Source organism: Chiloscyllium plagiosum, chromosome 3 (assembly GCF_004010195.1).
Source record: "Chiloscyllium plagiosum isolate BGI_BamShark_2017 chromosome 3, ASM401019v2, whole genome shotgun sequence".
In the NCBI taxonomy this organism is placed as follows: domain Eukaryota; kingdom Metazoa; phylum Chordata; class Chondrichthyes; order Orectolobiformes; family Hemiscylliidae; genus Chiloscyllium; species Chiloscyllium plagiosum.
The window spans coordinates 79,737,888-79,763,898 of NC_057712.1; the positions used below are offsets into that span (position 1 = coordinate 79,737,888).

General features: G+C 40.4%; 1 protein-coding gene across 3 annotated transcripts in view; it reads left to right on the forward strand.

Moving 5' to 3' along the window:
- Positions 1-553: 553 nt before the first annotated feature.
- The window catches only part of scara5 (scavenger receptor class A, member 5 (putative)), an 82,382-nt gene continuing 56,924 nt past the window's right edge, over positions 554-26,011 (forward strand). Inside the window, exons 1-4 of one of the 3 annotated variants that reach the window (XM_043685078.1) lie at positions 6,794-7,182; positions 7,424-7,586; positions 14,252-14,394; positions 22,487-22,618. In XM_043685078.1, the coding sequence (XP_043541013.1) occupies positions 14,277-14,394; positions 22,487-22,618 (250 nt within the window). In that variant the 5' untranslated portion in view covers positions 6,794-7,182; positions 7,424-7,586; positions 14,252-14,276. Of the gene's footprint in view, positions 1,177-6,793; positions 7,183-7,423; positions 7,587-14,251; positions 14,395-22,486; positions 22,619-26,011 lie in introns of those variants that run through there. The other 2 variants (XM_043685073.1, XM_043685084.1) reach the window with 2 other exon arrangements.

The following is a 26,011-nucleotide window of genomic DNA, read 5'->3' on the forward strand; positions in this document are numbered from 1 at the left end:
AGCAAAACTCCTTGTCTCCACCCACAGACTGTGTTTGACATCTTTAGAATACATAGAGTCATTGAACATTAACCCCTTCCAGACCATTACCTTATTCCACAATTTATTCTAGATTAATAGCAATACAAATCACAAACGTAATATATTTGGACGTGAAGCCTATTGGGATATTCTGTTGATATGATCAAAAGCTGGTAGTTGTGCTGAGCAGATTGTGGGACAGGACCATGCCATGCAGCAGGAAATTAACAATAAAGTTTCCAAACAGATTCAGAACTGTGGTGCAATACTTGAGCAACCCAGCCTGAATAGCATTAAATTCCATTGGGCTTAGTAGGTTTACAGAAAACACATTGGTCATAGAACCGCAGAGTTGATCCAGTCTGAGCAAAAAGACAAGTGCAGATGGTGTTATATTTTTGTTGTCTGTATGCTTTTTTCTGTGTCTCCAGGGATGCATCTTCTGAGAAATTACATGATCCACTATAGTTTCCTTTGTTCTCTTTGCCATTTTGCTCTCCTCTCGTCTTGCATTTGAGACTTTAATCCAACATTCCAGATGAAGAGGGGCGAAGATGTCATTTCCTTTTTTCCTCTCTCATATGTGCTCATTCATACACAACAGAAGCTGAAGAATCTTCTGTCTTTTGGGAAGGAATAAAAGGAAATGGTGTTTCAGCTTGCTGGCGTGATTTTCTGGTTAATTACAGTGTGATGCTTTTGAACATGTGTAGACCCCTTTCATGAACAAAACCTCAACACAGTGAAGTTGAATTAGAGTCAAAGCAGGCAACAAAAGTTTGCTTTTGCTTCACACCAGGCAACCTAGTACCTGCTGCCTAAGAGATGATAACATGGTGAAATTCATTCATTCCATGGCTAAAGGGCAAGCGCTCGGATTATAGATTCTATCAACATCAGATTTTCCAGATGTAGTTTAAAAGGTCTGTCTTCAATTAAATGTGATACAATTGACAACAACTTTACTGCTCTGTCCAGAAAGGAATTCATCTGAAAAGAGGTATCTAGCTGCAGTGGCTAGATTTCTTCTCAACAGCCATTGTTTGCCTTGTGTGATTTAGAAAGAGAACAGTCGAGAGTATTCGAAGCTGCAACTGCAACTGATGATTCATGAAGCACTCCGCTGAAGCTGCCCTCTAGAATACAACATTAAAGGTAAGACTCTTCATTCAAACTGGTTTAAAAAAAACCTAGGGAAACAATATGGACTTGTTTGGAGTGAAAACAAAATGGATTAATGCAACAAAAGAGTTAAATAAAATCAGTAACTGCAAACCTTGGCTTGTCATTTCTCTTTTCAGTACATAAACCAGCTGCTGCCTTTCTCCCTAACCACATACACAGATTGATTCAATTAAAGTGTACTTATACTACCACCATTATATTGGTATGCGTATGGAATGGATTAAATCAGTTTTAAGTGAAAATTCTCTCGTACTGGAATGAACTTAGAAAATGTTCACAGGTACAAAAATTCAGGTGTCACTGCTATTTTCTATAATTCTCACTGTTAAATCATAGAAGAGTTAAAACTCTTGACTAGGTTAATTTTAATAGTAAAAAGTAAAAGTTTATTTTAAAATGCTAACAAGTGGGTAGAAAGGATTAACAAACTGATTTGGCATGTTTAGATCCACTTTAAGTATTTCTAACCCATAATCAACTACGCATTACCAAACATTAGTGAAAAGTCATCTTACCCAAATTAAATTCAGATTGCTATTAATGAGAAGCTTGTAAAGAATTTCACTGATGTGCAATCAAAACAAAATGTTTTTGACTCCAGTTTAGACTTGGCAAGTCTATCAGTTCTCTTCATAGACAAAAGTATTTAAAATATACTACACCAGTATCAGTAAATGAATAGTATATGAGAATTTTTATCAAGACATTTAAGGGTAGCAAATCTCAGTGATAAATCACAGTAGATAGAAGCAAGTGTTGACAAGGAAGCACAGTAGGCACCAATGGTGAGAATAATTGAGGTTATTAATATATGTGAAAGCAGCAAGCTATACAAACATAATGTAAGGCTGAACATTAGAAACCACACTTCGGGCTGTTGTGACTGAGATGTCCCATATATCCGACAATGTCTATACTGCCCTTTATTTCCAATGACTTTTGATTTCTCCAAGGGTGAAGGTATATTCATAATATGTCTACATTGACTATGTGAAAAAAAAGGAAGATTATTACATTTTTGCTCACTTTGTGAGATAAAAGGCATTTATTGTTCTTAATAGCTGGAACACCTGACTTTGGAAGTGACTATGGACCCTCTGTGCTGATCATATTACAGGAGTATGATCTGAGTGTAAGAGATTTCACTTGAATTAGACCGTGGCAAAATGAGTATATTTGGGAATTTGATTCAAAGTGGGGAATTTGCTGAATAGGGTAGAGAAGTGCTTCAAATAAAGTTTACTGCAAGAAGAAAAGTGTGCTGAGTGAGGAACTTGATAAAGGGTGGGAAGAGGTGTTTTCTTTGACACTTTTGATCAGGATTTGATTTCCAATCTTTTTCCAATGTAAACCTTTTGCAGTTGCAACCAGTACTAGTTTGCATATTAATGATGGCGAAGCAAGTGATGTGTTGCAATTGCAGAATATGGGAGCTTCTGGACCTTGGTGTGATTCAGTGCAAATGCGTTTTCAGTAAACGCTCGTGGCTGAAGAAATTTCAGCTCGGACTTATTGAACTGGAGGCTAAGCTGCAGGTACTGTGGTACATCAGCGAATGGAGTTAGTTCCTGAACAATTTATTCCAGGGAGCAAACACACCCCTTAGGGTAGGGTCCTCTGATTTGCTTCGTGGTTATGGGTAGGAGTACATGTGTTCAAGTGAGGCAGGTAAGGCCACCAGAAGGCAGAAATTTAGGAGCCTCAAATTTTGCAATTATCCAACAGGTTTGAGGTTTGGATGAGGGTGAGGGTGAGGGGGTGGATGAGTGAACTGACCATAGGCAATGGCCAAGGAAGCTACTCAAGAGGGGGAAGTAAGAAGTATGTAATGGCACATAAAGGATTGTACGGGACAGGGAATTGACACTACTCACTGCAGCTCTGAGTGGAAACCTAGACAGCTGTTTGTCTATTGTCAGTGTTTGGGATATCTGCTCAGAGTTGGAGAAGAACTCACAGTGAGAAGGGGATGATCCATGGTCATGGTCCACGCTGGTACCAATGACAAAGCTAGATACATTTATACAGCCGTGGAGTTATACAGCTCAGAAACAGACTCTTTGGTCCAATTTGTCCATGCCAATCAGATTTCTTAAACTGATCTTGTCCCACTTGCTAGCATTTGCACCGCATTCCTTTAAACCCTTCCTATTCACATACACATTCAGAAGCCTTCTAAATATTGTCATTATACAAGCCTCCAACACTTCCTCTGGCAGCTCATTCCATATACACACCACCCTCTGTGTGAAGAAGTTGTCCCTCAGGTACCTTTTAAATCCTTCCCCTCTCACCTTAATTCTATGGCCTCTACTTTTGCAGTCCCTTAACCTGGGAAAAAGATCTTGACTATTCACCCTATGTGTGCCCCTCATGATTTTATAACCTTTGTAAAGTCACCCTTCAGTCTCCAACACTGTAGAGAATAACACCCCAGCCTGTTCAGCCTCTCTGCAAGCTCAAACCCTCCAATTCTGGCAACCCTAGGAAAGAGACTTTGCTAAGGGAGTCTGAGAAGTTAGGTGTTGAATTAAAAAACAGCACCTCACAAAGCTAAGAATCTCTGTATTACTAACTGAGTCACATGCAAATTAGGATAAATTAAATAAGGTTAGAGAAGTGCTGCGTCCACTGCTTTTTGTTATTTATATAAATGATTTGATGTGAACATAGGAGGTATAGTTAGTAAGTTTGCAGACGATACCAAAATTGGAGGTGTATTGGACAGCGAAGAAGGTTACCTCCGAATACAATGAGATCTTCATCAGATGGGACAATGGGCTAAGGAGTGGTAGATGGAGTTTAATTTAGATAAATGTGAGGTATTGCATTTTGGAAAGGCAAATCAGGGTAGGACTTATTCACTTAATGGTAAGGACCTGGGGAGTGTTGCTGAACAAAGAGACCTTGGAGGGCAGGTCCATAGTTCCTAAGGGGCAACTTTTTCATAAAGAGGGCTGTGTGTATATAGAATGAGCTGCCAGAGAAAGTGGTGGAGGCGGGCACAATTACAATATTTAAAAGGGATCTGGATGGATATATGAATAGGAAGAGTTTGGGGGATATGGGCCAAATGTTGACAAAGGAACTAGATTTATATAGGATATCTGGTTGGTATAGATGAGTTGGACCGAAGGTCTGTTTCCTTGCTGTATATTAGATTAGATTAGATTACTTACAGTGTGGAAACAGGCCCTTCGGCCCAACAACTCCACACCGACCCGCCGAAGCGTAACCCACCCATACCCCTACATTTACCCCTTTTACCTAACACTACGGGCAATTTAGCATGGCCAATTCACCTGACTTGCACATCTTTGGACTGTGGGAGGAAACCGGAGCCCCCGGAGGAAACCCACGCAGACACGGGGAGAACGTGCAAACTCCACACAGTCAGTCGCCTGAGTCGGGAATTGAACCCGGGTCTCTGGCGCTGCAAGGCAGCAGTGCTAACCACTGTGCCACCGTGCCGCCCACAAATTATGACTCTATAATTCTAAGTGAATGAATGGCTCAAAGACTGGTATGAGAGAAATAGATTCCTATTTGTAGGGTATTGGCACTAATACCAGGGAAAATGGGAGCTGTACCACAGGGATTGTCTACATTTGGGAGAAATTGAGCACCGCAGATGCTGGCGATCAGAGTCGTAGAGTGTGGTGCTGGAAAAGCACAGCTGGTCAGGCAGCATTCGAGGAGCAGGAGAATCAATGTTTCAGCATCAGCTCTTCATCAGAAAAAGTCTACATCAGACTCTGTGCTAGCTCTGATGTTTTTGTGAGCTGCATGATTAGGGAAAAAATAGAAGGCTTTAAACTAAATGCAGAGTTGGGGTGAAAGATCAAGTTTGGGTAAATACAACAAATCAAAGGATAGAGTTGAGATAGGAGACTAAAATATCAAAATGGAAGATGAAGATCAGAGAATGGCAGTGAGAAAGAAAAACCTAAGAAGATATGAACAGTCAAGGTGATAAAAACTAACTATAATTTCTAACTATTGGTTCAGGAGGTCACGATGTAGAATCTGTTCAGACGGAGATGAGGAAAAATAGGGGAAAGAAATGATTTATGGGAACATCTACAAATTCCCAACCAATAACCACAATGTCAGCAGAAGTATGGAAGAAGAAATAATGTGTACTTGTGATAAAGGGACAGTAATAATTATAGATAATTTTACAAACATATAAACGGGAAAGTTCAGATTGGCAATTGATGCAGAGTTCTTAGAATAAGTTCAGGAAAGTTTCTTAGAATACTACATACTGGAACAGATCCAAGAGCAAAACCTGATATTGAGAAATATGTCACAACTTAAAAATAGGTGACTGTGTGAATATGAAGACTTAGCAAGCTGACATGAACCGGGACATTCAGCAAAGAGACAGATCAATACAGAAGCAGTCACAGACATTTAATGGGATGTTTTAGAATACACAGAATAAGTACATTTCTGCAATAAAGAAAGGTTTCAAGGGGAGGATCCACCATCCACAGTTAACTCAGAAAGTTAAGGAAAGCAACATACTCAAGGAAAAAACATATAATTACGCAGAGGGGAAAGCAGGTCAGATTACTGGTCAGAATACAGAGAATAGCAGAAAGTGACTGAATCAGAACAGATAAACTAAAGTGTGAGATAAAGTAGCTAGGAACATAAAAACAGATAGAAAGAAATTCTACATGTATCTAAAAACAAGAACAGATAAAGTTGGTTCTCTAAAGAGTGAGACAGGGGAGTTGAAGTGCATAATAAAAAAAGTTGTAAATGCAATGATTAAATATTTTGCTTCTGTCTTCATTATAGAGTCCAAAAAACTCTAGTAATACCTGTAAATGAGGAAGGTGAAGGAAGAAGGGGACTTGATGAAATTATAATCACTAGGGAAGCAATGATTCTGTTTTCCTTCATCCACGAAAAGGCAAGATGGTACATTATGGCAAATAAGTAACTCTAATTCATGTGGATACTAAACTATGCATGTCTGATTTCACACTTGGTTGCAATCACCATCTGTGAACAAATTTATGAAACATATTGTACAAATCATAAATGATATTTCATGAACAGATCTACTGTCAATCAACAACAACAGTTTGAACCTCACCTAATAGAATTTTTTTTATGATTGAAGGCTGCTGTTATAGCTGTTATAATTCTAATTTAATAATCCCTGACTTTGAAGTGTTAAGCAAGAAAAATAATAAATAACAGATGGTGGAAGTTACCACTGTCAAGTAGAGAGGAAAGAAAAAGCTAAATTATGTAGCAATTAGACACAATGAAAGATCCTCCAATGACGAGAGCATAATCACTAAAAAATAATCAAGTATACAGCAACAGTGACTTTTATAGACACTGGATAAACTGTGAGGTTAACTTTGCAGTCTGTGTTAATATTATGCTCTGTTTTTTGCCAGCAGTGGTTTTTGGTGCCAGCATTCCAGTAACAGAGAATGCAGCAGCATTTTATTATGAACATGCCTGAATTAAATAACATTTTAATTGACTTTGCCATGTTTACAAAATATTGATGATAAATGTCATCAGCTAGAAGCATCAATGCCCATCCCCACATCCGTATTCAAAGAGCAGACATTTTAACATTCGCAATAATAACAACTTCTTGAGTTACAGAACTCTTGGAACACAGGGCTGATGCAGATTCCGTCTCCTCCCTTCAAGCTTTTCCACCTCCCATTATCTCACAATTTCCTTTCTGGGAAAGTATTTTGGATTAAGAACAGGACCATTCTAGTGACAACATTGATACAATGTTGTTGTAGGATCATGTACTGTATTTAATGAGAGACCATGTTCTTGTCACTTTCTGGAAATGCACAAATGCTCAAAAGTTAAAATAATGTGAAGCACCTAATGGTTTTAACATATACTGTACTTCAATGTAAATGATGCAACATTGCTTTAACTGTAACTGCAAAGAGAAAACACCAAAGATTCTTTAACACAAAGGTAAGTCATTTTAACTTCGTTATAATTGATTTTTTGGACTTATATAAATTTAGTGAAAACCAAAATCAGTGTTTGAGCTTTGATTGTTGCTTTAAAATTATATAAAAATATTATATTAAAATAGCCTATGTTAAAAAAAGTTATAATAAAAATAAAGTACAGTGAGGTTTTTGCACATTAGTAACAACTAAAATACAATGATTTCTATGATGGGATTCTTCCATAATCTTGTACTTTCCAGCAGGGAAGTCTTAATTGTAGGGATCAAGGATTGGGGATTGGACTGCAGCATTGTAGCCTGCAGTCACGGAGAATGTGGCTCCCTGCAAGAATCAGGGAATCCTGGAATCACTCTAGTGGGTAAATATACCACATGTGGTGGCATTGAGCCATTCAAACCAGAGGTAAGAATTCCTTTGGATATTATGCGTAGTGACATTTAAATGATGTCTGTGAAGTTTTCTCTGCTAGCTTTTGCAGACTCTGTTTGAAAAGAGAATATTTTCAGGTTCACTACAGACACAGAATGCAAGATTTTTTCACAAACATGTTTAAAATGTCACTGAACTAGTGACCAGAGGAATTTGTAACCTTCCGGGAATTTTCAAGGTATGATCCTTGTATTTGTCTGGTTGATGCTAGATGGATGGCAGTAACTTTTGTCACATTTTACCCTGGGCTAGGAAAAATAATTTCCAAAATCAAAACGGAAAATAGTGGCAACAATTAACCAGAGGAAAGAGAGGTATAAAATTAATGTTTCAGGTGGCTGACATATTATTACAACTAGAAAATGTTATAAGTGACCAGCTGTTCATAAAAAAAACAGCTAGTCAAAAAGAACAAGTTATGGAAAGAAGAGGCCTGAAATTGTAAAGAGGCAACAGCTGATTAATTGACAACTCTGTTGATCGTGAAAAGTAAAAGGAGCTGATGTTGGCAAAATTAGAAAATTCTGTCCATTGGAAGTTGAAATGGTCAAGGGAGAGGATAGGATAGGATTTAAAGAGAAGACAGCTTCTAGCCTCTTGTGTATACCCCCCATTGCTCGCCATACCTTCAGCTGTCTAGGCCCCTAACTTTGGAATTGCATCTCTGAAACTGTTTATCACTTCACTTGTTTCTTCATTTAAGTTACTCCTTAGTGTTTGTCTCTGACCATCATGTGTGCTGATATCTCTTATGCAGTTTGGTTACCATGGTTACAAGACAGAAGGATGAAATTTGGCTTGTTATGTTCCTGTTGGCTCTTTGCAAGAGCAACTCACATTAGCCCTGCTTTTATTTTTCAATTCAGATAATTATCCAGTTCTCGTTTGAAAGCTATAGTTGATTGTGTTCCCACTACATTCTGAGGCAATGTATTCCTGATCCTACTCATTTACTGATAAACAAGTTTTCCTCACGTAATAAAAATTGTTGAATTTAACAGAATTTTTGTCACAAGAAAGTATTCGTTTTTTTCAAGTATGATTAGTGCACAATTTCCTTTCATATATTAAGCATGAAGCAAAACTATAAATATGTTTTTTTAGACGCAGAATATCCTAATATGCATGGCTGCTCCACTTGGGATTTTTACTTTGAACAAAATAATAAGGAGTGGCCTAATGGACCAAGAAGAAATGGTATTTCTGACCAGTGTCCAACATCCTATCATATTCCTGTCTTTAAACACATAAAATCTTTAAACTATTAATGAACACAGATTATCTCACTGTGCCGTTTGAGAAACTGAGATCACCTCAAACTCCCATCAAAACTGGCAAGGCCACTCTTGATTGTCAAAAAAGAAAGTATGCAAATTCCTACACTGCCAGGAACTGGCAGTTCAACTTTGTGTTTTCACAACTAAAAGGGAAACCATCTAAATCATAGCTTCAGCAACTGCTTGTTTACCAGGATATTGCAGAATCCAAGGCTGAATTTGGAGAAAGTTTGAATACCTGATCAAGAGTAAATTTTCCTTTGCATTACCCATGGCAGTAATACAGACCTCTTATATATTCGTTAATGGGGTTTAGTGTTGCTGGCAAGGCCAGACTTTGTTCCCCATCCCTGATTGTCCTTGAGAAGGTGGTGATGAGCAGCCTTCTTGAACTGCAGCAGTCCATGTCTTCTAGGTGCACCCACATGATGTTGGGAAGGGAGTTACTTTTACATATCACACTCTTATGCCACTCAAGCGACAGGTTCAAAATAAGTAATCGTAAGAGCTGCCCATAGTTGAAAGACACAAATTGGCTGACAAGGGGATAAGCAGTGTTAAAAAGCCTGCTCCAGCATTTAGACACAAAATAGCTGACAAGTGATAAACAGAGTTAGAAGCCTGCTCCAGCATTTAAGTGAAACACAATAGTACCTTTGAGCAGGGATTGCTGGGGGCCCAGTGAAAGAGGGCCTTACACAAACAACAACCAGAGACAGTTCGATAAGAGAGTTTCCAAAGACAGATAGTTTGAAGTTTTCTAATAAACGTTGAGGAAGATGAAATTTCTGCAATAACAACCAAAACCTGCAATCCATTCTAAAAGATGAAAGACTTAACAATAATCCACAGTTGTTCAATATATCATTTCAGTTGCATGACACTGTAATGTTTTGCTATAAATTCTGTGTCTTATGATCTTATGCTCCACAACCACCTGATGAAGGAGCAACGCTCCAAAAGCTAGTATTTCCAAATAGACCTGTTGGACTATAACCTGGTGTTGTGTGATTTTTAACTTTGTCCACCCCAGTCCAACACCGGCATCTCCAAATCATGTATCAGCTGAGGCTATCTTTTCATTTCTCGACTTTGGCATTAAAATCTGCTGTTTATCCTGCGGTAGAACCCTCTCTGTCTTGTGCTGTTTGCCTGTCTGTTCATTAGCTAACATGGCCAGAAAACACTGAACAAAATCATACAGGGGTCTGAGCAATGTGGGTCGTGGTGAGATTTGTGGCAGGATCAGACAGGAACTCTGGCCAGGCCCATTTCGACGTCAGGAACTTCTTGCTCCATCTTTTATACTTTTGACAAGGGCTGTGGTGAGTTTCTCACTAGTCAGTGACATGTTGCCAATTCATGGTGATTATTGCTTGTAAAATCCCTTGTTAATGGAGCAATTAACCTAATTAATATTCAGCTTTCTGAGTTGCCAAGTGCATGAAACAAGCTGGAAGATGAGAAAACCTGACGTGGAGGCCAGAACGTGTACCTGGAAAATTCAGCTCCCCACTTGCTCCAAGCAGCCTCCATGTTGCATACAACTAACCTGCATCATGGAGCACAACACACACACACACATCAGCTGCATGCACACTTTACCTATGCACGTTCACGTCTGGTATTTGCCAATCCGTTGCCACCCTCACAGAACCTCTCCAACACACTTGCAGATCACTCAGGAAGTACAGACTCACGAAGCAGGCTACACCAGGAACTAGCAGGGACCCATCTCACAGATTAGACCAGGCTGCATCTTAAGGCTTCTCGATGACTCACTTAGCGCCTATCTGGATGTTCATACAATTCATTCCTTGCCTTACTATTCCAATTAGTTCAGTCAGAAAAGCAGGCAGCTTACCTTGCTGGGCAGCAGTCCTCAGGCAAGGGGGCATTCATCTTTCTCTCTTGCAGTATGCTAAGTTGATCTCACACCTACATTGTGTGCCAGTGGTTTAACTGGCAAATACACTGTCTATTCAGCAAGTAAGCAGCAATGTCTTAGGGTCCACAAAGGTACCTGCCAGACAAGGCAGTAAGTCAAGGGCCTCAGGCGACTGACTGTGTGGAGTTTGCACGTTCTCCCCGTGTCTGCGTGGGTTTCCTCCGGGTGCTCCGGTTTCCTCCCACAGTCACAAAGATGTGCAGGGTCAGGTGAATTGGCCATACTAAATTGCCCATAGTGTTAGGTAAGGGGTAAATGTAGGGGTATGGGTGGGTTTCGCTTCGGCGGGTCGGTGTGGACTTGTTGGGCCGAAGGGCCTGTTTCCACACTGTAATCTAATCTAATCTAATCTAATCAAAAAAAAAGGGCAACCTCTGACACCTGTCCAGGGTACTGGCCAGGGTCAGGCAATCGGGTGGAGTGCTCTACGGGAGTCCATGTCTCTACAGTCTAAGCTGTGGATGTTGGTCATTCCTGTGGACAGTTCAGGCTAACATGATCAGGGTGCAGTACAGCCACTCCTCAGGGATCTCCAGACTTCTTGTCCAGGGCTGGCCAGTTAAGTTACTCCAGGGAGTGGGCCGTAGTCCATCTCTTGGATCTATCCAGAGAAAGTAGGGGAAAGAGGATTTGAGAGTGCACAGAGCTGCCACAGAAAGGAGACTCATCAAGTTATTCTTCAGGAGTGTGGGCTACAGTGTCAGTCTGGGAATGGAGAACGACAATTGCGATGATGGGGTCAAGCGTATCGGCAAGGGGCAATACGATCCACCATGGGCAGGAGACTGGTCACATGGGAAGGAGTTTGTCCACAATCAAGAGTAGCTTTACCTCAAGATCAGGGATGGAGGGGCAGTCCATACTTAGCATGGTCATCTCATATTCCAGGGGCTAGCTAGGAAAGGTAGGCAGACTCATGTAGACACGTTGGGAAGGGCTCTGGGGAGGTGAGAAGCTGATGAAGTTTATGGGAAGGAGATCTGGACATTTGGCAGGGCTCACAAACACATTGAGGCTGCACATTGTTCTCAGCCCAGGGCTCACTGAGCTGCGAACCAAAAGTGCACAACAGGGAGAGAAATGGCTGCATCCACACTCAGGGTGGGGAGGGTGAGTATCTCGATCTGTGAGGAAGGAGACTGCAGGGCCCACTGATGTTGGACTTGCAAAAGGAACATTGCACACAGACCCATGCAATGTATAGCATGTAGATCTATGGGATTCCCACTCTCTGGCCATCATAATACGTTGATCATTGTTTGCATTACACATCTCCAGACATCAGTGACCTACTCATTCACTGCAACACTTTTCAACATAGGGAGCATTAAATAATAGGGATGTTTTACATGGATGGCTGAAGGTGTCACCAGCACTCAGAGCCCCTGTGTGCGTCTTGTTCCTCTTACTTCTGGAAGAAACAGCAGTGTCAGTACAGACATCAATCCATGGGACATTGTCTGTGATCATGAAGTGATATCTCATGGTGAAACAACGACTTGGCTACACAGGGACACAAAGAATCAGATGTAACGTGAAGTCAGTGATGTCTATAAAAAAAGTCCAAAATGATATATTGTGCATTCAACCATGCAACCAAAGTGCCCTCAATAAGTTTTTTATCTTCTTTCTTCCACTGCACCTTAGTGTACTCATTATTTCTGCAGCTGGGCTGGAGGGAGCATGCTCTGCAGTAGAACCTGGAATCAAGAAGGGTGGTGCTGGAAAAGCACAGCAGGTCAGGCAGCATCTGAGGAGCAGGAGAGTCGACGTTTCAGGCATAAACCCTTCATCAGGAATGTGGGGAGGGTGGGGGGGTGGGTTAGGGGGCAAGGTAGGAGGGAAGGTGATAGGTGGATGCAGGTGGGGGTAATTGTGATTGGTTGGTGGGGAGTGTGAAGTGGATAGGTAGGAAGGAAGGTCAGGAGGGCAGTGCTGAGTTGGAGGTTTGTATCTGGGATGAGGTGGGAAGGGAGGGGAGATTTGGAAACTGTCAAAATCAACATTGATGGCATGTGGTTGAAGGGTCCCAAGGTGGAAGATAAGGCGTTCTTCCTCTAGTTGGTGGATGGCTTGGAATTGGCGGTGGAGGAGGCCTAGGACTTGCATATCCTTAGGGGAGTAGGAGGGGGAGTTGAAGTGGTTGGCCAGAAGGCAGTGGGGTTGTTTGGTGTCTGTGTCCCAGCGTTGTTCCCTAAAATGCTCCTCTCTCCTCCATGTAGAGGAGGCCAAACTGAGAGCAATAGATGCAGGAGATGAGGTGGGTGGATGTGAAGGAAAATCTGACTTCTCCAACATCTGCGCTCCTCACTCCTAATGGAACCTGGAGGTCCTGATGATTCTGAATGTTTGGTCAGACAACCCAAGGGAGGCTTGAGTGTGCATGGAAGTGATTTGCTGAGGATCTTCTTGTCAAATTGCAAAGGTCAGAGGGAGGAACAGGTAAAATGGAGGTGGAGTATTCTTGATAGGAGACTTCTGAGGGGGTTGTGTGTGATTCTTCTTCCTAGCACTGACACATCTCCATGTGAGGAAGGGACACCTGGACTGTGTGCCAGGTTAGCCATCCAACTGACACCATTTCTTCAGTCCTGAAGACCAGTGTTTTGGGCGATGGAGTACAGGTATTTGTGCCTTTTCAGCAGCCCCTGGGGATTCTGGACATGGGCTCTCCATGGCAGCCACCAACCTGTCCGTGGAGGGAGGAAGACAATCACATGATTCACTGCACTCCTGCAGGTTCTAGGCTGCAAATTGGTGGCTATGCCTTAAGCCACCCACAGTTTGGCATTCCCTCAGTACCTTCAAACAGTCCATTATCCTATTCTTTAAAAATCATTTCTTCATTCATACTTTTTGTCATCCCTCCTAACCTTTTTTTCTTGTTATTTTTAAACCCACATCTCAAAGTTTTCTCTATGTCATATGAATACTGTTCATTGGGTTTTTAACCTGTCAGAGCTGAAAATGTGTTGCTGGAAAAGCGCAGCAGGTCAGGCAGCATCCAAGGAACAGGAGAATTGACGTTTCGGGCATAAGCCCTTCTTCAGGACTTTCCTCATTCCTGAAGAAGGGCTTATGCCCGAAACGTCGATTCTCCTGTTCCTTGGATGCTGCCTGACCTGCTGCGCTTTTCCAGCAACACATTTTCAGCTCTGATCTCCAGCATCTGCAGCCCTCACTTTCTCCTTTTTAACCCGTCAAGCAATGCACATACAAATAAAGGGATGATTTTTTTTCTTTTGCTAAGAAAATGAATGAGCATTAAATGTATGCAGCATGAATAATATTAACAGAATCTGATTTATTGCAATTATTTCTGATTAAATTAAAGTAGCTAACAGGTTATTGATACAAAATCTAAAGCAAAATCTGACTTCTGTAACTGAGTGGCTGAACTGTGCTTATCATAGGTGAAGTCTTCAGTGCTCAGAATAAATGGAGAACAAAGATCTGCCTCTCATCGCAAATGAGTTTCAGGAAAATGGATCAATGTATGAAGAATCACTTGAGTTTGATGGAAGGAATCTCTCAAAGCTGAACCTTTGTGAAGAAAGTACGTATAATTGTCCATAAAGAGAATTGGAAATTGAGAGCAAGAGATCTCTGTTTTCATAGAAGGATTCACGGTTTTCTGTTATTTTATATTTGCTGCTATTTGGATTATTATTCGATGATTAAGATTTCGAAGCTCAAAGTAATTTTCATAAATGTGGATAGCTGAATGACTTCCTAGGTTTGCTGTTTCTTGAATGTTAAATCCTGTTCTAGAATTGTTTAAGCCCTGTTACTAATGAATCTAGTCTTAGCATATTCCTTCAGTTACGATCTTCCGAAGTTTAAGTAAATCTATTCTTTGAATGTGGACATCATTGACAAAGGGATCATTTATGCATTTATTGCCTTTCAGTTAGCCCTACTGTCAGTTCAGCATGCAATCATCTTGCAATGGGACTACTGCATTGGTGTTGCAAGCAGATATTACAGTGAGAGCCATGTGCAGCAACTGCAGTTTTCCTAAAAGGTTATGATGTAATAAACAGTAACTGCGGTTACCAAATGCAGCAGCTACAAGAAAGTGTGAGGTGTCTGTTATGGAAGAATTTAGGGCATTTAAATAGAAATTTCTTCAACTGTGGTGAAAGAGTCAAGCACCTTACATCTCACCTGTTGGTTCCCTATCTGTTGCCAACATTTCTAGATGGTCTCATTTGTATTTTACTCTAATGACAGCACCAATAAGAATGCAAGTAAGTACACCCAGGAAATTCACCTTTCAATTCTCTTTCTGGGCTGTTGTGTGGTGATTTTACATTTTAAATGACACAACTGTGGCATAACATATTTTGAGGAAATTCTCGAATTCCACCACAAATATATCAAACACCAGTGTATTATAACGGAAGCACATCTTGGTATGGTCTGGAGTCAGCATTGATCTGTTGATCAAAGAAGGTTAGTTATCATCGGCAGCAGTTTAATTTTCACCAAATGTATCCAATGGACTGTTTCACCATGCCTGAGAAAAGGTATAAAATATTTCTGTGCTGGTAACTACCTATTTCTGCAAAAAAAATCTATACACTTTAAAACAAAATCATAAATGCAACTCGGAATTATAAATAATAGGTCCTCACTCATAAATCCAGTGAGGTATTCCAAAGAAATGTCTTTATCCAGAGAGTGTTGACCGTTGCAACGTGGAGTAGCTAGAAAGTATTATAAGTATTTAAGGCAGAGAAATAGTCCATTTGGCCAATCAGGTCCAGTCTAGCATTTATACTTCAGGTTACAAGTTGAATTCTGACCACTGTGCATTATGTTGTAGCTGGTAAGTTTATTTTCTTTCCTGTTTGGGATCTACAAGGCCTGGTTGAACTAGGTATATTGGAGGAAAACTACTTGGTAATCTAATGGGAATGGGCACTTGTCTTAAATAGGTAGATAGGATAGTGAAGAAGGCATTTGTTATGCTTTCCTTCATTGGTCAAGGTATTGAGTCCAGGAGTTGGGAGGTCATGTTGCGGCTGTACAGGACATTGGTTAGGCCACTGTTGGAATATTGCGTGCAATTCTTTTCCCTGGGGTTGGGGAGTCCAGAACTAGAGGTCATAGGTTTAGGGCGAGAGGGGAAAGATATAAAAGAGACCTAAGGGGCAATGTTTTGATGCAGAGGGTGGTGCGTGTATGGAATGAGCTGCCAGAGGATGTGGTGGAGGCTGGTACAATTGCAACATTTAAGAGGCATTTGGATGGATATATGAATAGGAAGGGTTTGGAGGGATATAGGCCGGGTGCTGGCAGATGGGACTAGATTGGGTTGGGATATCTGGTCGGCATGGACGGGTTGGACTGAAGGGTCTCTTTCCATGCTGTACATCTCTATGACTCTAAGAGGTAGTTTATTGCATTATAGCAAACGTGTATAAATTATATTAATAAAATGGACCTCATTTCAGAAATGATGAGTAAGACCCAGATGTATTCCTCAAGATCTAAACTGTTCTCCTCCCATCATCATGGTGCTTAAAGCACTCCTCAGCATTTCAGGCTTTTATGTCCTATACAGTAACTCCCCCAAAGGTCTCACTTCTCAACTTCAGCTGATTTGGACATTTCACTATCTCCTCAGAATGCATTCTCTTCAGTCTTGGAAGCTTGGTAGATGTAGGTCTTTCCAGTGAAGATTATTGATAATGAATCTGCTCCTGACAGTCCTTTACATTGGAAGATGTTTTATCTCTTGATGTTGTCCTTTACTGAGGACACTTTCCTGCTGAAACAGGCAATCTCTCCACTGTAGTGTCTGGAGGATCTCATGAATTTCCCTCATGGAGAACAGCTGTCCTAATGAAACAGCCAAAACGTTTTTCAAGCATCCAGGATCTCTGAGCAAGGCAATTTTCTCTTCTTGATAATATCCGAGATCTGTGAAATAAATCATCTAGTGATTTCCATGGAGTTGTGAACACCACGTGTTCAATCTACGTGAACAGATTTTTATTCTCAACCTTCTGAAGTAGGGAGTCTACACTTCAACTTGTTGCTTAACTTGGGCAGTTTTATTTAATCTTGGTGACTGCAGTATTCTTGAAACCAAAATGTTTGCTTCATCAGTCATACAACTTGAAGATTGCTTCTTGCTTTGTCACTGGTACTGAATTCTATCTTACAATTGGACACAAGCAAACGACGGATGTTGAGGATTCTCATCATGGAAGTCAGTGCAGGTACCTGCCAATTTCAGCTTGCCCCTCACTGAAAAGAGCTTCATGTTTGTCACCACTCAACATCATCACAGGCACGCTCCATGGCCATCGGACATATGCACCACATGGTCTATGGATATTGACATCTGAAATGTGCCAGCTTCTAAGAAGCTATTGGCTCAACCTCAATCCACCTACAGTACAGTAAAAGAAAATGCACCTACATTTCATTGCTACACCTCGGACTCCACATTGCTCTTAGGGACACACATCCAGTTCATGGACTGGACCCGGTGGCATCTCTGGGCTGTTCACCTGCTCTCTTAGCATTCAGTCACTTTGAGCCTATCTGGAATCTCACAGAATCCCTCCTAGTCTTGACTTACCTTGCACCTTGCGCCTCAGTCAGAGATATCAGGCTGACAGTTGTTGAATTGCATTGCCATTTAGTGAAAACACAAAGCCAAGACGTTTATCATGGAGATTAGGAATTCCCATAAATTCAAGGGAGATAGCCTTCAGTCAGGGGCTATTGGCACAGTATGTCAAAAGAAACCTCTGATATCGGTTCAGGGACCTGGACACGGTCAGTCAGTCACTTGAGATTGTCAGAATCTGGATCTTCTACGTATGAGTGATAAGGGGCTAAATGTCAGGCTGAGCATCATTTGTCATGATTGTTTCGGCTTTATTGTTGGTTGTTTTCCTACTGGAATGAGAGAAAAAGCAAGTTTTAAAAGAGATGAAAATGTGTGGCATAGCTGTTATTTTTAATGTAGGTATAGAGGTGGTTCCTGAGTTGGTAATGCAGAGGGCTTGCAGGGTTAGTGGTGCCAGGGACTGAGGTAAGTAAGAGTGAGTGAGGGAAGATACTGCAGGCAATGGTGAGAGGGTAGAGCATGAGCATTGGTGGGAGTGGCTAGCTACAGCAGTAGAGTGAGTTTGAGGTATTGGAGAGAAGTTGGCGACACTTATGCTGACAGAGTGGAGAAGGTCATTACGCTTCCTCTTAATGTGCTGTGCATTCCTCCAGCCAGCTGGAACTGCTTTGACTTGGGTGGCGTCCTTGGACCAGTTTCACATGGTCTGGTGTCACGGACTCTTCTGCTCATCCTGGGGCAAGAGGACATCTTGCCTATCCATGGTCAGGATCTTCATGACCCTGCCTATAAAGCAAGGTGCAAATTTACACTTTTATGTCATGTTCAGGGTACGAGTCGGGGTAGCTCTGGTCCAACAGAACTTATCAGAGTACACGATGGCCTTTTAAAGATGGCCCCATGCCAGCGATGCTGCTACATTCCATGATAACCCAGCAGTGGCAAGTTGTTCTGGGTACAATGAGTGGTAGAATGGGGCTAGAATTGGATGAGAGGGAGAAGCCATATTATAGGGTAAATAGTTAATGAGATAAGATTTGGTATGGTACATAGAGAGAACTTGCAGAGTGAAACCCTCCATGAAACTTGACTAAACTGAAACTTAGGATGTAGTACAGAGTGGGTCCTTTGCAATTTGAGAGAGTGTGGCCCTCAGCTGAGGCAGGGCTGACTGTAGAGATTGTGGTGCTGGAAAAGTACAGCAGGTCACGCAGCATCCGAGGAGCAGGAGAAGCCCTGCCTCAGCTGAGGGCCACACTCTCTCAGAATTGCAAAGGACCCACTCTGTACTACATCCTCAGGAGATTTAACCCTAAGCTGAAACTTAGACAAAAAAACATAAATTTCAGCCTATTGTTTTCTGCCAGCCACTAACATGTATTTTCTGCAATGACCTTATGAAATTATGAAATTCAAATACGTCATGTCTGCAGGCTTCCCTTTATCCACAGCACGTTGATCTTTAAAAGGACCCCAATAAATTAGCTAAACAGGACTCTTCCTGATTACCTAGAGTTTTTAAATACACAATTATAGTCTCTTTAATGATTGATTCTAATACCCTCCCCATGACACATGTCATGCTAACTGGCCTATAGTTTATACTCTGCTGCCTTTCTCCCTTCTTCAGAGTCTATATGTTCTACCTTCCAATCCGAATCCTATCTCACTGCTTTAGTTTCTCACTTTTGCCTTGAGGAGTTTTATACCTCAAGAGCTAAATGGATACTGTTGATCACCTGTGATAAATTCTCTTAGGATTAATCTGTGATTGCTTCACGCACCATCTGAATGGCATTTTCTGAGATCAGATCTTCCTTATACTGTACTAAATTAGATAAAGACTTACAAGTAACTCCTAAAACAACACATTCCTTTTGAACTGTGACTTCAAATTTCCATAATTTCATATTTTTACACAAATCTGTAGAAATGATTAATGGAATTAGAAAGTCCTGAAGGCTGAAATCTTTTATCTTTCAAGAGGGCCATTCATTTAGGGCGGCATGGAGGCTCAGTGGTTAGCAATACAGCCTCACAGCACCAGCGTCCTGGGTTCAATCACAGCCTTGGGCAACTGTCTGTATGGAGTTTGCACATTCTCCCTGTGTCTGTGTGGTTTCCTCCGGGTGCTCTGGTTTCCTCCCACAGTCCAAAATTGTGCAGGTCAGGAGAATTGGCCACGCTAAATTGCCCATAGTGTTAGGTGCATTAATCAGAGGGAAATGGGTCTGTCTGGGTTACTCTTCGGAATGTCAATGTGGACTTGTTGGGCCTGTTTCCACACTGTAGGGAATCAAATCTAATCATAATTGCTAAAGGCTTTCGCTACCTTTTCAAAAGTATCTGATGCTTCTTTAATACCTTAGTGAGCTCTCATATGTCAACTTTACCTTCAACTATATATAGGATTGGCAACTCATTTTCTGCATGAACAGCCTTCTTAAAGCTGTGACTGAAGAAATCTTCTGATCTCTATATCTGCCAGGGAGGGAGCTAAATGGAGTCAGTGGCACCATTTTCAACCATGTTATGATATGAATCCTCACCCTTGCTCAACATGTATGAGCTATGTGGTAGGTTTGCTGCCACTAGCCTTTTTCAGGCAGGGGTTTACAGTGCTTACTTGACCTAGTGCTGTAAAAACATCTACTTGGCAGTTGAACAAGAAGACATGAAAGTGATGATTGCAAATGCTGGAGATTAGAGTTGAGATTGTGGTGCTGGAAAAGTACAGCAGGTCACGCAGCATCCGAGGAGCAGGAGAATCGACATTTCGGGCAAAAGCCTTGAAGGGCTTTTCCCTGAAATGTCGATTCTCCTGCTTCTTGGATGCTGCCTGACCTGCTGTACTTTTCCAGCACCACACTCTCAACTCTAAGAAGAAGAAGCACCTGTCTTCAATGACATGTGATTTATTTTATTGTCAGAACTATTAAGAAGTTACAGTTATGTGATAGACATCATTTACAGAGAATATGAGGAAAACCCAAATGTTAAGCCTTACTCTATCCAGATCCCAAACTATTCACCCAACAATTCTATTTAACAACATGATATTGGGTGCTGCGTAAGGCAAACCTTAGACCCTGTTCAGATTGCTGTATCTTTTTACAGCATTCCAAATGAGCTTTCTCCTCATCTATCCCCATCAACATATCCACCTATTCCTTTGTTCTTCAAGCATGCAGTTCCTGTTTGCCCTTCAGAATCTCATATGAGGCTGGAGCAATGCTTTCACTCACCTCCCACTGTGTACCTGCTTACCCTCCACTATTTTCAAACTACAATTCTAAAACCTGTCCTCGCTTTTAACTCTTCTATTTTAACTGGCCTGAGTTGGAGGGAAAGTGGTATTCTTGCTTTAAAATCAAAATGCCATTCAATGCTGGTATTTTCAAGGCTCCTTGGCACCATTGCGGTCTTCAGGAACACCGTAAAAAATTCAGCTCTTATTCCATGAGGAATATATGCCTCCTCATGCTTCCTATCATAACACAATGCCTCGCACTATTGACATTGAAGTTCATTTGTGAATTTCATTACCTTTCTACAAGTTTATTCATGTTTTCCTGTATTTCATCAAAGTCCTCCTCTGTAATAACTGTACAGCTCACTTTGATGTCATCTTCAACTGAAAGTTGTACTTCCGGTCCCAAGTCCAAATTGTTCATCAATATGGTGATCAGTTGTTCATCAATATGATCAGTTGTGCCAGCACTGGCCCGATGAAATATCACTCGCCAACAATTGCTCATCTGAGTAATTGAAGTGAATAAAATAGGTACATTAAATGTGAAGCTAGGAAAATAAGTGAGGAGGAAAGAAGAGAATGTTATGCTGACAAAATTACATTTAAATGATGTAAGGAGGTTTGTGTGTAACATAAATATTGGTACAAACCAGTTGGGCCGTAAATTCTATCTATTTCTATATGATATCTGATGCAGTCTGCTTTTAATGCAAAGTCACTTAAAGTTGATTATCGGACAGTTTCATTTTTCAATACTAAACTATCATTTTCAACATTATTTAATGTACCGTAATACAAATTATTGGGTAATTAATGTTTTAGTGCAAAGACAAAACTTTAAATTATCAGGAGCAGATTGTTCCCAGTGTAAGGTGTCTCTACAGCAGTTTCATAGTGTTCTCCTGGTCTCTGTCTATTTATATCTATACAACAGAGAGCAGACCACTTTGGATATAAAATGCTTGAAATAATCTGACTAAAGCGCAATATAAATAATTTTGTCTATATAACTTAATTTGGAGAACCCAAATTAGGATTTCGAACATAACTGGCATTATGTTATTTTTCTAATTGTTTGTGACTGATTTCAAGAAAATACAAAAAAGGACACACTGGCTGTGAATGCAGACTGTTTTAAACACTTGGATGAGTGATTAACCAATTCTCAAACAATGATGTTTCTCAAACTACACAATTGTGTTAGGGTTGTGGGAAAGGTGCTGTCTTTTTTCTTAATGGCTAGTATGCCATATTCAACACTTGGCTATGCATGGTTGTCTGGAAAACATTTGATGCAAGATCAGCAGAATAAACAGAATAAAATGGCACAAACAGATGTTTTCATCATTGCTCCAGAGTTTCCAATGATGTCCTTCTGAAATAATAGAGGCTGGAAATAGTGAAATCTCTGCTTAGAATTTACCCTTTGCACTCATTCTTGCAAACATTGACACAAAATAAATTTTTACATTAAAATCTTCAATTTGTTGAACCTATTGCAAACGCAAACTTTGTAAAACGTAAATATACATTTTTCTTCACAATGCATAGTAGGAATACCTCTGGATGCTTACAGACGTATATGCACTACCACGCATTGGACAAAGAAAGAGGCTTTATCTGCATGAATGTAAAATTTGCATGTTTAAGATTCATTCTGTAATGGTGACATTAAAGGGATTTTTATGTTGATGATTTCACATTGCTAACAGGATTTGTGCAATACTTTTGAAAGTGTTTCAATGTGTAATAGTTGTGGCTCATCAAAACAGAACAACCATTGACCGTTTATTTAATTTTGTTAAGGGCCAGCTGGAAGGCGAGGGACCGCAAGCAATTTTTGCAACCACTGGAACTCAATGGCAGGGATGAAGTGTGCGATAGTAGTCCTGTATCTCCTGGTTTTCCTCATTTGTATTGGAATTATCATTGTTGCAGGTAACATATTTTCTTTTCACAGTGCAGTTCTTTCCCTGTTGTCGTAAGTGGCAGGTACTATATACAAGCATTGAATCATTGATAAAATCTCAGCTCAACCATAAGTCAGATGCTTCCCTCACTTATCCATGAGGTGCTTAGATAATGCAGAAAGGTAATTTTTAAAATAATTCTCATGTACAATGTTATGACTTGGCCCTGGGCAAGATTTTCCAAGTTATTGTGGCACCAGAGGGATTACTCGAAATTATCAATTTCCCAGGAGAGAGGCAATGAATTTGCTCCATCTCTCCACTTCCCACTTCTTCTGTTGCCTCTACTTTTCACAAAAAGTTAATTCACAATGAATTCCCTCTCCTAGATACCTTTCTCCTAGACTGAAATTCATTTATGTTTTAGAAGGAGTCAATTTCCCAAGTTAACTGGGGAGAAAGCTTGTTAATTATGAAATGTGAGAAGAAATGTGGTGGGCAGCACGGTGGCACAGTGGTTAGCACTGCTGTCTCACAGCGCCAGAGACCCGGGTTTAATTCCTGCCTCAGGCGATTGACTGTGTGGAGTTTGCACGTTCTCCCCGTGTTTGCGTGGGTTTCCTCCGGGTGCTCCGGTTTCCTCCCAGAGTCCAAAAGATGTGCAGGTCAGGTGAATTGGCCATGCTAAATTGCCCGTAGTGTTAGGTAAGGGGTAAATGTAGGGGTATGGGTGGGTTACGCTTCGGCAGATCGGTGTGGACTTGTTGGGCCAAAGGGCCTGTTTCTACACTGTAAGTAATCTAATCTAATTTAATTTATCTATGGAAATAATAATGCTACATGCAAACATACAGATTAGAAATGTAAAGTGAGTCCAAAGAAAAATAAGATAATATATATGGATCAGTTTCGGTGAATTATTCATGAAGTGAACGTTATGGTTGTGGCCATTGCAGTGAATGTTCCCAGTAACATTTATGTTGGTAGTTGAACAGTCAATTTCAAGATTCTTGGCTCTGTAAGTTAATTGAACTTCTATTGGCATGGTTCCTTTAGACAGAGTATGTACAATAGCACTTCGAGTAAGAGTCTATTCCCTTTCTTTACCTGTGGTGTAGAGGTGTTTAATGGCTGCTGCCAAAGCTATGACCTTCACAGCACACTAGCCTACACACACTAGGATAGCTGGTCACTAATGCACAGACCACGGCTGAAGCTCTCTAGCGAGAGGAAAGCGCAAATATATGTCTCGCACATACTTGTTTTTTTTTAAACCATCATGTTCACAGTCTGAGATATTCAGATAGGATTGCAGTTCAGTTTATCGTGCCTGCTATCCCTTTGAAATTCTTTGAAAATTGTAGGTGTGACATTCCAGAGTTTCTAGGCAAAAGTGAGGACTGCGGATGCTAGAGATTAGAGTGAAAAGCACAGCAGGTCAGGCAGCATCTGAGGAGCAGAAGAATTATCGTTTCAGGCATAAGCCCTTCATCAGGAAACATTCCAGAGTTTCTATCCAGTCAGCTGTTGGATTTATAATTGCAGTTATTTGGCTGTATCAGTGCACCTTTAAAAAATATATTGGCCTTAAAGTTTAATATGTCTATAAGTAATCCAGAATTATGATCCATGGTCACAGAAATATAGATGAATTCATATAAATTCTAACTAGGGATGAAATCTAGAACAGATTTCATTTTAAACATAAATTTCACAATTCATCAAATTTGATGATGGCATTGAATATGCAGTAAGTAAATAAACAATGGTAACAAAAATAGAAATCGCTGGAAAAGCTCATTAGGTCTGGCAACGTCAGTGGAGAGAAATCAGAGTTAATGTTTCGGGTCAAGTGACCCTTCCTCAGAACACTTTCTCAGATCAGCTTTTCCAGAGACTTCTACTTTTGTCTACTTTTGATTTACAGTATCCACAGTTCTTTCAATTTTTAAATGAAAGATGGTATTTATGTTTTGTAAATATCTTGACATTAACACATATTGATGCCTTCAAGTTTAGTAAAGGCTGTTGTAATCTGATCACCTTTGTGTTGATGTACACTGAAATTGAGTGTTCAGCAAAGCCATGGCAGCAGGATGACATACATATTAGGTTAGGCATCAGACTGCCAAACACATTACAACAAGAATAACAGTGGTCTCATGTGACAAAGGGTCAGCAGTTGATGTTGCATAACTACAGTATAAAACCCCATTTAAAATCCCTAGATAGTCCACTGAACATACTGAAATGCTAATAAATTATTTTTCATTCTGTTCATGTTAAGAAAGAATGCATGCCATAACTAAAAGAATTTGTTGTGAAGATTAAAAAAAAGTTCCCACCTTTGCAAACACTTACTATTTTACCATCATAAGAAAGTCAGTCAACATGTTAATTTCGTCTGCAATTTTGCAGTGTCTCATCCAGGTTTGAAGCTGTTACCTGTACAGTAATAGCATTGCTATAGATACACAACAGCAAAGCTTTCTTTCTGAGGAAACAGCTGCTACTTATTTGTTTGTCATCCCACAGTATGTGTACATTAGAGAGTTGTATTTTTATGAGCCTGTATTCATTTGAAGTTCCTCTCTCCCACTGATGAGACCCTTTAGTTATAGTGCAATTTAGGTTCAGAGAACAGCAAGATGAATGTAGAGGTCAATAATCATAATCAGCACCAGTGAAGCTGTCCTAAGTTTGCACGTATTCCATCTACAGATTGAACCAGAATCAGAGGTTATATAAACTTTTAGGTGTTTATAAAAATATTCCAGTTTCATTCACGGGTATCAGGGATGCAAACTTTGATTTTAGTTACTGCAACAGATTGTAATGGCAGGAACGAAAATGATTGAAGCAATGATCCCAATTTCTAACTTGTCAAAATATTCTCTAACATGGCTACTTTTTTGTCTCTAATAAGCAAATTGTTACTTACCATGGATGAACATTCTAAATTAGTAACTCATCCTGAAAAATAAATACAACAAATGCAATTGCAATAGGTCTCACTTGTTCATAAATCTCACTCATTTCCTTGATTGAACACTTGTCAATTCAGCTTTGATAGTGGAAATAGTTACCATCTTAGTTTTTATCTCCCATTTTCCAGTAAGGTTAAAGTCATAGAGATGTACAGCATGGAAACAGACCCTTCGGTCCAACCCGTCCATACCGACTAGATATCCCAACCCAATCTAGTCCCACTTGCCAGTACCCGGCCCATATCCCTCCAAACCCTTCCTATTCATATACCCATCCAAATGCCTTTTAAATGTTGCAATTGTACTAGCCTCCACCACTTCCTCTGGCAGCTCATTCCATGCACATACCACTCTCTGTGTGAAAAAGTTGCCCTTTAGGTCTCTTTTATATCTTTCCCCTCTAAACCTATGCCCTCTAGTTCTGGACTCCCCCA